Raw genomic sequence first — 12554 nt, forward strand, 5'->3', positions numbered from 1 at the left:
CTACTGAGCACTGGAAATGTGGCTAGTATGCTTAAAGGACTAAATTTTTAATTAAAAATATTTCTAATATGTTTCTACTGTTTTTTTTTTTTTTTTAAAGAGAGAGATAGAAACATCGATTGGGACCTCCTGCACAACCCCCACACTGGGGATCAAGCCCACAACCTGGGAACATGCTCTGACTGGAAAATGAACTGGGACCTCTTAGTCCATTGAATGACGCTCAATCCACTGAGCCACACCAGCCGGGCTAAAAAAAAAAATTTTAATTGATTTTTAGAGAGAGAAAGGAAGAAAGAGAGGGAGGAAAGGGGGGAGAAAAGGGGAGAAAGGGGGGGGAGAGAGAAAGGGAGGCAGGGAAGGGGGAGAGGGACAGAGAGAGAAAGACACACATATTAATTTGTTATTCCACTAATTTATGCCTTCACTGGTTACTTGTTGAATGAGCCTTGACTGAAGATCAACCTGAAATCTTGGTGTATTGGGACAATGCTCTAATCAACTGAACTACCCAATCAGGGCATATTTAATTTTAATTTTAATTTTAAATTTAGATAGCTATACGTGGCTAGTTGCTACCATAATGGACAGTATAGGTCTAGACTCTAGAGAAACAGGAAGCAGTAACTGCCATCTTGGTCATTTATGTAAGGGAATGGAACTAAACTATGAATAAGCACAAAGTCACAAATTTTAAGTAATTATAGAACTGTATGTCTCAAAACCATAGTTATAAAGGCCTAGTTAATAAGTTCCTTTATACACATGTTTTACTGACAATTCACACATTGATATTTCCCACACTGTGCTGACCTAGTCCTCACAGAAGGTTTCAAGAAAAAAGAGATTCCCTGGTTGGGTGGCTCAGTTGGTTGAAGTGTCCCAAGAATCAAAAGGCTGTGGATTCGGAGCCCCGTAGGGCCAGAGAGGCACCCAGCTTCCACGGGGAGGAGGCTGAGGCTGCAGCTTGAGGGAGGACCTGGCCCCTCAACGCCTGTGTCTGGCAGAGCAGATGTGAGACAAAGTGACAATCCTTCCCTGCCGCCAGGATAATCCAGTTTTGGCTGGACCTCCTCTGAGCACACAATGAGATAGTGAGGAGCCAGATGCAAAGCATAGTCTATGGTGCTGAAACAGATTAATAAGGAATTTAGTGATTTGGCCCATGACCCACCAGCACAATGTTCTGCAGGTCCAGCTGGGGATGATGTTTCATTGACAAGCTACAATTATGGGACCTAATGACAGCCCATATCAAGGCAGTGTATTCTTTTTTTTAACTTATCTTTATTGTTGAATGTATTACAGATGTTCCTCATTTTTCCCCCATTGACCCCTCCTCTCCACTCCCGCCCCCCTCCTGCCTTTCCTCACAGTCGCCTGTGTCCATTGGTTATGCATATATACATGTAAGTTCTTTGGTTTATTTCTTCCCACCTCCCTTCACCCCTTCCCTTTGAGGTTTGTCAGTCTAACAACCAATTTGTCCTTCTTAATTCCTTCACCTTTTCCACCCATTCCCCCCAATCCCTCTCCCAACTGACAACCAACAAAATATTCTTTGTATCTATGAGAATGTTTCTGTTCTGCTTGTTCATTTTGTTTGTAGATTCAATTTCGATAGATATGTATTCATTGCCATTTTGTCTGTTCATATTTTTTATCTTTTTCTTCAAGAAGACTCAACATTTCATATAATAATGGTTTGGTGGTGATGAATTCCTTTAGCTTTTTCTTGTCTGGGAAACTCTTTATGTGGCCATTGATTCTAAATGACAGCTTTGCAGGACAGAGTAATCTTGGATGTAGGTTCTTGCTTTTCATCACTCTGAATATTTCTTGCCAGTCCCTTCTGGCCTGCAAAATTTCTTTTGAGAAATCAGCTGACAGTCTTATGGGAATGCCCTTGTAGGTAACTAACTGCTTTTCTCTTGTTGCTTTTAAGATTCTCTTTGTCTTTGGGGGTGGGGGGGGGGCTCGATCAGAAGGACTTGGGCTCCCCGCCCCCATCTTGAACCTTTTGCATTTTGATGATGTGTTTTAGTGTGGGCCTCTTGGGGTTCATCTTGTTTGGGACTCCGTGCTTCCTGGACTTGTATGTCTGTTTCCTTCACCAAGTTAGGAAAGTTTTCTGCCATTACTGTTTCAAATAGGTTTTCGATTTCTTGTTCTCTGTCTTCTCCTTCTAGCACCCCCAGATGCGAATGTTGGCACGCTTGAAGTTGTCCCAGAGGCTCCTTACACTATCCTCATATTTTTGGATTCTTTTTTTTTTGTTGTTCTGATTGGGTGTTTTTTGCTTCCTTATATTCCAAATCGATGGTTGGCTTTGTGGCTTTACCTACTCTAATATTGAATCTGTGTATATTATTCTTTTTTTGAAAAAATATTTTTTATTTACTGATTTCAGAGAGAGAGAAAGGGAGAGGGAGAGAAAGAAACATCGATGAAAGAGAACATTGGCCGCCTTCTGCATGCCCCCCCCCCCACTGGGGATATGGCCCACAACCTGGGAATGTGCCCTGACTGGGAATCAAACTGGTGACCTCTGGCTGCATGGGTCGATGCTCAACCAGTGAGTCACACTAGCTGGGCTAAATTATTCTTTATTTCAATTAGTGCCTCCTTCATTTCTGACTGTGCATCCTTCATTTCTGACTGGTCCTTTTTTATGTTCTTGAGACCCTCACTAAGTTCATTTAAGTTCTCACTAAGTTCATCGAACATCCTTATAAGTAGTGTTTTGAACTATGCATCTGTTAGGTTGCTTATCTCCATTAGCTTAGTTTTTTGTTTGTTTTTTTTATCCTTACCCGAGGACATTTTTCCATTTTTTGTTCAGATAGAGCGGGAGGGAGAGAGAGAGAGAAACATTGACGTGAAAGGGACACATCGAGTGGCTGCCACCGCACAACCCAACCAGGGCCGGGGACAAACTGCAACCAAGGTACGTGCCCTTAGCGGGAACCGAACCCAGGTCTCTCTAGACCACAGGCTGATGCTCTAACCGCTGAGCCAAACCGGCCAGGGCTAGCTTAGTTTTTTTCCTGGGGTTTTGTTCTTTCATTTGGGACCTGTTTCTTTGTCTCCTCATTTTGGCTGCCTCCCTGTGTTTGTTTCTATGTATTACTTAACGAGAGGTATGGGGCTAGCTGAGACCAGATGCTGCTTGTTTGAAAGAATTTCAGAAAACTTGAAGCAGGATCCAAGATAATCCAATCCTGTGGTAAAGCAACTGGCAACAGCTTGGGTGGGCCTGAAAGTTGGGTGGGGCGGGGCCTCAGGGAATCACCAGGGTGGGGCCAACATTGTGAGCCAGGTTGGAGTGCCAGATATGGCGGCTCTCTGCTGTTCCAGAGAAGGGCTCACCAAAGTAACAAAGGCCTCTGACAGCACATCTGTCCAGGAGAAAGCTGCCTCTCCAGCCCCAGCTCCAATGCCAAAGAACACAGTTTCTCCCCACACGTTTCTGGTGCCCCTCAAGCTGCCCTCCCATGCTGGAGCCTGGAGGGAATGAGTCCGAGCAAGTCCGTGTGTGGGCCCTTTAAGAGGAGCTGCCTGGGGCTCCTGCAGCCTCAGCCTCAGTTCCTGCTGGTTTTTATAGCCAAAAGCAATGGGGATCCTCTTCCTGGCACCGGAACCCTGAGCTGGGCACCTGGTGTGGGACAGGGACCCCTCACTCCTCAGGGATGACCTTCCCAGCTGAGTTGTCCTTCTGATTTTTATCCGCCACATGTGGGTGTGGGACCAGCCTGTCCGCCTCTGCCCCTCCTACCAGTCTCGGCTTGGCGGCCCCTCTAATCTCATAGTTGTAGGACTTCCATTCAGCTTGATTTCAAGTGGTTTTGAATAATGGTTGTTCTGTAGTTTTGATGTGGTTGTGGGAGGATGTGATACCTCATTTACCTACACCGCCACCTTGACCGGAAGTCCAAGGCAGTGTGTTCTTTTTGACACATTCATTTTCCTACAGACTACCCCTTCAAATCACTGAAGGTTGAAATTACAACAAGAAATTATCATCCAAATATTAATAGTAATGGCAGCATTTGTCTCGATATTCTAAGATTGCAGTGGTATCCTGCATTAACTACTTCTAAAGTTCTTTTATCCATTTGTTCACTGCTATATGATCCAAACTCAGATGACCCTCTAGTGCCAGAGACTGCATGGATCTATAAAAACAAAGATAAGTGCAACAGAATATCTCGGGAATGGACTCAGAAGTATGCCATGTGATGCTACCTTCAAGTCAGACTAACCTGCATTACATCTGGAATGAACTTTATTGTTCCTGATTTGATTTTCTTATTTGGCTGCTTCCCTATCAGACCTCATCTTTTTAAATTTTATTTTTTGTTTAACTCCCTCCATTCATTCACATGCTCATCTAAGAAGACTTGTTCTTCCAGCTTTGGACAATAACTGCTTTTAGAAACTATAAAGTAGTTACAAGAGAATAGCTGTCCAAGATCTAGAATTTTTTAAAAAATGGAGCATGTGTATTATGTGGCTAATGTCTTCACTCTAACTTGGTTATGAGAGTAAAACCATTCCTCACTGCTCTATCATGCTAAAGAAATCATCTGAGGGGGAGGGAGATGAATGCTCAGTTGTCGCATCAAAGGAAACAGCATTATTCTAGCAGTATCCATTCTTGTTTAAGCCTTCCACCATTAGAGATCTGAGGTTGCATGATATACTTTATGCTCAAAACTGATATGACTGGAGAATTGGCATTGAATTTATAGCATCAGCAGAACAGAGAATTTGATGCATTTCAAGCATGTCAATAAAGGAATGACCTGTTCTTGTTCTACACAGAGTGGAAATTGGAAGTCAAATACCCCTTTGTATTCCAAAATAGGGTCTCAAACATTTTGTAATGTTCATTTAAATTGTTAGGAGGCTTGGAGCTATTAGTTAATTTATCTTTCAATACGCTATTTAATATAGCACTGAAAAAATGATGCAAGTTGTCAATGGATGAGTAACACCTCTGATAATCATTGATTTATTTTTCTTCAATAAAGTTGCATAAGCCAAAGAAGAAAAGGCTGTGGATTCTATTCCTATTCAGGGCACATACCTAGGTTGTGGATTCAATCTTAGTTCAGGGCACATATGGGAGGCAACTAATTCACGTTTTTCTCTCACCTTTCCTCTCTCTAAACATATCATTTGGCGAGTTTTAAGAAAAAGAAAAAAAGAGGCTAGTGTATAGCTTTATATCTTAGCATTAAACGATTTTTTGTTTGCTTGTTAATCCTCACTCAAAAATATTTTTCCATTGATTTTAGATAGAGTGGAAGGGAGGGAGGGGGGGAGGCGAGAGAGAGAAAAAAAGAGAAACATAGATGTGAGAGAAACATATCGATTGGTTGCCTCTTGCATGACCCTGACCAGGGCTGGAGATTGAACCTGCAACCCAAATATGTGCCCCTTGACTGGGAATCGAACTCAAGACCCTTTGGTCTGAGGGCCAATGCTCTGCCAACCGGCTAGGGCACATTAAATGATTTACATAAAAGAATTAAACACTGGCCCTGGCCAGTTTGGCTCAGCAGTTAGAGCGTCGGCCTGCGGTCCTGAGAGACCCGGGTTTGGTTCCCGCTAAGGGCGCGTGCCTCGGTTGCAGTTTGTCCCCGGCCCTGGTCGGTTGTGTGGGTGGCAGCCACTCGATGTGTTCCTTTCACATCGATGTTTCTCTCTCTCTCTCTGTTCCTCTCTCTCCCTCCCACTCTACCTGAACAAAAAATGGAAAAATGTCCTCGGGTGAGGATTAAAAAAAAAAAAAAGAATTAAACACTGTTCAGGAAACAGAACTTTTCAGATCATCCTACATGAGGTGTATTTTATTGTGATTTCATGTTTTTGAAAATGAATACTTATACTATAAAACACAATAGTACTTAAATAATAATTATTCTATGTCTTGGTATTCCCTTCTTTGAATCATCATATGCAAAAAAACCTTGGTATATAGTAGGTATTCAATAATCATGATCCAAAGCTGAAGATCCATATGATAAATATCCTACCAATCTTTTTTTTTTTTTTTATCCTCACCCGAGGACATTTTTTGACATTTTGTTCAGATAGAGTAGGAGGGAGAGAGAGAGAGAAACATCGACATGAAAGGGACACATCGATTGGTTGCCACCCGCACGACCCAACCAGGGCTGGGGACAAACTGCAACCAAGGTACATGCCCCTAGCGGGAACCGAACCTGGGTCTCTTCAGACCGCAGGCCAATGCTCCAACCACTGAGCCAAACTGGCCAGGGCAATATCTTACCAATATTTGACAGTCTAAGGAAGAACAGAGCCTCAGTACCATAATTGCTAAGTAACTATAGGCTCTACAGTAAGTAAATAAAGCACAAAGACAAATACATATGCAGACTTTTCTTTTCCCTTCCCCCAAAAATCACTAATGTTACAATCATCTGTTTGGAGAAGTAAATAAAAAAATCAAATTCTTCTGTCAAAGGCTGAATGAATATTTTTGATAAAGAAGTATTAAACACCTCACTTAGCACTTAATCGCCATAAGAAAAAGATATAGTTTATTTCTCTTTCTAATGAAAGTGTCACTTAGTTATGTGGTCAAGGCAAGAAACCATTAATAAATACCTAAGATAGTAAATCATGCTAAAAATCACGTTATGTGATTTTTTTTGCATGTGATTTGCTGCTACTTGAAGGTGTTACACAAAAAATCTATACTTTAGCCCTGGCCAGTGTTGCTCAGTGGTTAGAGTGTTGACCTGTGCACTGAAAGGTCTTGGGTTCGATTCCTGGTCAAGGTCATGTACCTAGGTTGCAGGTTTGATCCCCAGCCCAGGTTGGGATGTGTGCAAGAGGCAACTGATGGATACGTCTCTCTCACATTGATGTTTCTCTCTCTCTCCCTCCCTCCATTTCACACTCTCTAAAAATCAATGGAAAAAATATATCCTTGGGTGAGGATTAACAACAACAAAAACCTATACTTACTTTTTTGTCACCTTTCACTTGTATTATCAAATATTTCTACCACTTCATTTGATACTAGTGTGAACAGTAATTCAATGAGGAAGCTAGAAGAGAAAAGGAGGTGGTTTTCAAAGAAAAAACCATTGGTGATTTTCAAAGGAAAAAAAAAGTTCTGTAAGCATAAGATTTAAAAAATTAAGAGGGTCATATTAACACAGTCAGCTAGCATGAATGTTCTTATCTTCCTGGCCACGGCTGTCTTTATTGTGAGGTGGATGGACTAAGATTGGAACAGGAAGAGAGAAAATTAACAAAAAGATGAAATTACAGAAATTCCTATGTTTGAAGTCCCCTGATACTTCAGATGATTAAATACTATAATTGCATCATATGTAAAAAGTTTTTACTGCAAAAACCTATGCTGTAAATGATTTTGGGTGTTTCTACAAATTAAAGGCAAAGAAAGGAAACATAGCACCAATTCACAAACTCCCTTTGCAATGGGAAACTCCTCCTTCCTGGTATTATCACTTTGACCGATGGAAGAGGACATTTCCAACATCAATTCCAAGATGGGGAAATACTTCTGCCTTTTTCTCCACCTCCTCATAGATGTTATCTCATAGTTGTAGTAGTGTTAACAGAACCTGGCTGCATCCACAAACAGAAGAAACCTAAAAATTATACAAGTCTCTCTTCCAGCTTTTCAGCCTGTGAAGGGATGGATGTTAGTTGGTCCAAATCTGCTAGAAGAGTATTCTGGGGGAGATAAAGAGGAAGTGCCATTTAACACTCAGGTTGCACCCATGTATTCTCATCTGGTTTTATCCTCAATAAAACTGAAGTTTTCATTCTCATCTGTTCTCTATATCTATATTTCAATTGTTGGAGTAGAGGAAGGCTGAGTGATTAGGTACTACTCCCTATTCCAACGTCACAGAAAGCCTTTGTTTGTTGGTTACAGTTACACAAATGTAAATCATATAAGACATTTCCCCCCCAAAAGACCACTTCAAATCTAAAAAGGTGAGCAACATTTTAAATTAAATCACAGCATCTAAGAGTTGAGTGGAACAGTAGCTATCAATTTAAATCTCTATATTACACACACACACACACAGAAACATCACACAAGCTACAATATTTATTACAATTAACATATTAATTTCAGGTAGTTAATAGCATAGTGAAAAAAACTACTTTTCAGTTGTTTATTCATTTTTGGTACACTGAGATCTTATAATGTTATTGTGTATGGTGTATTTTTTTCAAGTTCAAATTCCATGTTAAGTTACAAGAAAAATTTAAGTAGATTATCACTGAAGGTTGGAGATGTCAACAAAGACTTGACTTGATAGAAAAGATAAAGCCTAATTTCTAAAGGATTAGGTATGTGAGCAGTAAAAAGATAACTGTATTTCAAATTAGGGCAATACCATGAGCAAAGGCATGAAGGCAAGACTTACGTTTGACTGTAAAATAGAGGATGGTGTAAAGAAAAATTTGTCCCAAAGACTATCTAGCACAGAAGATTTTGCATAGTATTTTTTTGTGTATGTGTACTTATTTGCCTTTTTTTTTTTTTAAATACTCATCCGAGGACATTTTTCCATTTTAGAGTGGGAGGGAGAGAGGAAGAGAGAGAGAGAAAAACATTCACGTGAAAGGGACACAGAGAGTGGTTGCCTCTGGCACGACCCAACCAGGGCCAGGGACAAACTGCAACTGAGGTACGTGCCCTTAGTGGGAACCGAACCAGGGTCTCTCTGGACCACAGGCCGATGCTCTAACCGCTGAGCCAAACCAGCCAGGGCTGCATAGTATTTTTATAAACTCTTTCTGGGAAGAAATTAACATCCCTGGTAAAAAGCTTAATCCATTTTGGATACATTTAATAAGTTTAAGAAAGCTCTTCTTGCCCTGGTCGGTTTGGCTCAGCGGTTAGAGCGTCGGCCCACGGACCTCAGAAAGTACTGAGTTTGGTTCCTGCTAAGGGCATGTACCTCAGTTGCAGTTTGTCCCTGGCCCTGGTTGGGGTCATGTGGGTGGCAACCACTCGATGTGGATGTTTCTCTCTCTCTCTCTCTCCCCCCTGCTCTTTCTGAAGATACATGCAAAAATGTTCTCGGGTGAGGGAAAAAAAAAAAAAAAAGAATCCTACTTCACGGAAATTCATTTATCGTGGTAGAGTCTGGAACTGAGTAACCACGATAAACGAGTGCCGACTGTAATCTCTCTCTCTCATCAATGTTTGTCTCTCTCTCTCCTCCCTCTACCTCCTCCCCTCCCTCCCTCACTCCTTCCCACTCTATTTGAAGATAAATGGAAAAATATTCTCAGATGAGGATTAAAAAGAAACAAAGAAAGCTTTTCTTCTGGGATCTTAGTTATTTTCTACCTACTCAGCTGTCAGTCAAGAGTCAAAAGATCTTTAACCAGGTATTCTTTTCTTGCTTATCTAATCACTCTTTGAATCTGCCTGGCTCATTCTTCTCTTCGTCAACAAGACCAATAAAACTTTGAACCCAGGCCGGTGTGGCTCGGTGGCTGAGCATCGACCCATGCACCAAGAGGTTGCCGATTCGATTCCTGGTAAGGGCATATGCCCAGGTTGTGGGCCCCAATCCCATTGGGGGGCATGCAGGAGGTGGCCAATCGATGTTCTCTCTCATGGATGTTTCTAACTCTCCCTTTCCCTTCCTCTCTCTAACATCAATAAAGAAATAAAAAATAAAAGACTTAACATGTTCTCATAACTAAATTTCTGAAGAGCTGTTTAGTTTTCTTACCAATGGAAAAATAAATATGAACATATTCATCAAATCCTTAAAGAAAAAAGAAGCACTGGGATCACAATTCTTTCACGTAAAGAAATGTAACAAGAGCCCTGGCCAGTTTGGCTTGGCGGTTAGAGCGTCGGCCTGCGGTCCAGAGAGACCCGGGTTCGGTTCCCGCTAGGGGCATGTGCCTCGGTTGCAGTTTGTCCTGGGCCATGGTTGGGTCGTGCGGGTGGCAACCACTCGATGTGTCCATTTCACATCAGTGTTTTACTCTATCTGAACAAAAATGAAAAAATGTCCTCAGGTGAGGATAAAATAAATAAATAAATAAGAAATGTGATTTTCTTCTTTTGGCTTCTGCGCCTTTTGCAGGGCTTCCAACAGCAAAATGTTGGGACAGAGCATTCGGAGGTTCACAACCTCTGTGGTCCGTAGGAGCCACTTGAGGAGGGCCCAGGGAAGAATTTGCCATTTTCAGTGGAGAACAAGTGGCGCTTACTAGCCATGATGACTTTGTACTTTGGATCTGGATTTGCTGCCCCTTTCTTTATAGTAAGACACCAACTGCTTAAAAAATGAGGATGTTTTAGTTAATTCATGAAACAGATATGAAGAGGAGCATTTTAAGAGGTGCAGTTGCTTTGAAAAATGGATCAAACTGTGTAACTCAACATACTAGATATGTTTGTAAATAATCTTATGGCATGAGTCCTTAATGCCTCTTCTCTGAAATACAAAAATGTCATAATTGAAAAAAAAAAAGAAATGCAACAAGAATTAAAGAATAATGTACTTATGTCCAGCCTTTCTTCTCTCACAATGTGTAAAAAATATTCAACCTCTGACTGTTTGGATCCAGATCCTTTTATTTGCTCCTCAGGATAACGGGCAGAAAAAAGCTGTAGACCAGGAAAATGTCAAAAATGTTAGGAATTATTACACTGGAAGGAAAGAGAAGGCTAGAAGAAGAAGAAAAAAATACCCAGAGAGCCCAAGAAGGAGAAAAGAAGTTAAGAACCAAGTGATCTTGCTTTAGGGAAGGTATGCTTTTTTAAATAACAAATCAGAAACAATATTTTGAAGATCAGCAACTTCGTGGACCAGTGAGATGGGAAAGGCAGAAATGGGAAGAGAAGAATTTAAGATGGTTTGCTGGGTATTAATAGTATATTTTAAGTAATACTGTAGTAAACCAACTGGTTGATGGTTAGTCGTTAACATTTCAAGTTCCAATTTCAAAAACTGTCCAAAAGTCAAGGACAAATTCATCTTAAGTACATATTAAACATCAAAAAAGAAAAAATAATTGCCTTGTCACATTCAGATAAGGCAGAGGAGGGTCAAAACATAAACAAATATAAAAAGCCAAAATTTTATGTCTTATACATTGGCTCATAGAGAAAATATGCCTGAGGCTTAAATATTAACAATATATTCCTCCCCGTTCATTTTAAGATGCATGACTGGGATTTAAAACTTTTAAAAATCAATTTCTCTATCTAATTTCTTGTTATCTTTTGTGTGAAACAGAAAGCAAAATTAAATTTAAGTTTAAAATATAAACAGTGTGCCTGATGAGCACTAGACTACTTACGATGGTCGATCCTCAAGAATTAGGGCAGTGGTAGAAAGAGGCTCAAATTCAAAATTCTTACGTCTTGAAGACTGAGGTGGTGGCTTACAGGTCCTCCCTGTTCGGGCTTCATATTCCTAGAATACATAAAAATATACTATATGCAGAGACTTTCCCAATTTTCATAATATCCTAAATCTGTATCATTAAAAAAATCTGTATCATTACGCTATAAAAGGGACACATACAATTAATATATTAATCTGATAAAAATATTAGGCAGACCAAAAAATAAGTCACTTTTTTCCCTAAAGCAAACTAAATTATGCATGTACATTACATATAAAGTATCAAAGTATGGTAAGAGAAGGAAGGGAAGATAAAAATACAGTAGATTAATGAGGTAAGGTTTTAGGGAGATATTCTTGATTGCCTTCTAAGTACAAGTCTAGTTCTGAATACTCTACAAGCAGACAAACCTACTTTCTAAACCTTCAGCCAAATCAATGATGGAAATGTTGACACAAAATTATCCCATTAAAATGCTTTCAAATGTCTTTCAAGGGTGACACTGAACTTCTAATCAAATGCTGGTTTTGAATTCCAACCTACTTTGAATCTAACTTTTATAAATCTACCCACTTATTCCAAATTTAAACAATTCACCAATATATCTTATCCAATAATATGTCCAAAGAATGGTAAATACCTCACTAAAATTAATAAACTGTTACTATAGTAGTCTCCTTTTAACTACGGGCTCACTTTCTGTGGTTTCAGTTATCTGCTGTCAACCGCAAACCAAAAATATTACATGGAAAATTCCAAAAATAAACAATAAGTTTTAAATTGCATTCAGTCCTGAGTAGCATGATGCAATTTCGAGCCATCTCAGTGGGACATGAACCATCCCTTAGTAGTCCTGAGGGTTATCAGATTGCAGTCTCTTAGTAGTCTTCATATGGCAGTAGTTATCATATGGTAGTGCTTGTGTTCCTAATTCTTGTCAGAAAATCAATAGTATACTAAGGCTATGTCACAGTGTCTACATCATTCACCTTACTTCACCTCATCAGGTAGGCACTGTAGCATCTCACATCTTCGTAAGAAGGGTGAGTACAGTACAATAAAATATTTTGAGAGAGGGACCACATTCACATAACTTTTACTACAGTATATTGTTATAATTGTTATATTTTATTATTGTTGTTGTTAATCTCTTA

The 12554-nt window shown here is 40.0% G+C and overlaps 2 protein-coding genes and 1 pseudogene across 2 annotated transcripts in view; 2 read left to right on the forward strand and 1 right to left on the reverse strand.

Annotated features, from left to right (window-relative positions):
- TBC1D12 (TBC1 domain family member 12) overlaps positions 1-12554 on the reverse strand; it is a 99478-nt gene that overhangs the window by 25813 nt on the left and 61111 nt on the right. Inside the window, exon 3 of the mRNA XM_036265030.1 lies at positions 11353-11468. Within this exon, the coding sequence (XP_036120923.1) occupies positions 11353-11468 (116 nt within the window). The remainder of the gene's footprint in view (positions 1-11352; positions 11469-12554) is intronic.
- On the forward strand, positions 1123-4239 carry LOC118632189 (ubiquitin-conjugating enzyme E2 D3-like). The gene is given in 3 exon segments (XM_036265031.1): positions 1123-1208; positions 1210-1275; positions 3954-4239. Coding segments are annotated over 3 exon segments (438 nt in total).
- Positions 10124-10371, forward strand: LOC118632191 (annotated as a pseudogene).

The sequence above is a fragment of the Molossus molossus genome, unplaced genomic scaffold, assembly GCF_014108415.1.
Source record: "Molossus molossus isolate mMolMol1 unplaced genomic scaffold, mMolMol1.p scaffold_m16_p_17, whole genome shotgun sequence".
In the NCBI taxonomy this organism is placed as follows: Eukaryota; Metazoa; Chordata; class Mammalia; order Chiroptera; family Molossidae; genus Molossus; species Molossus molossus.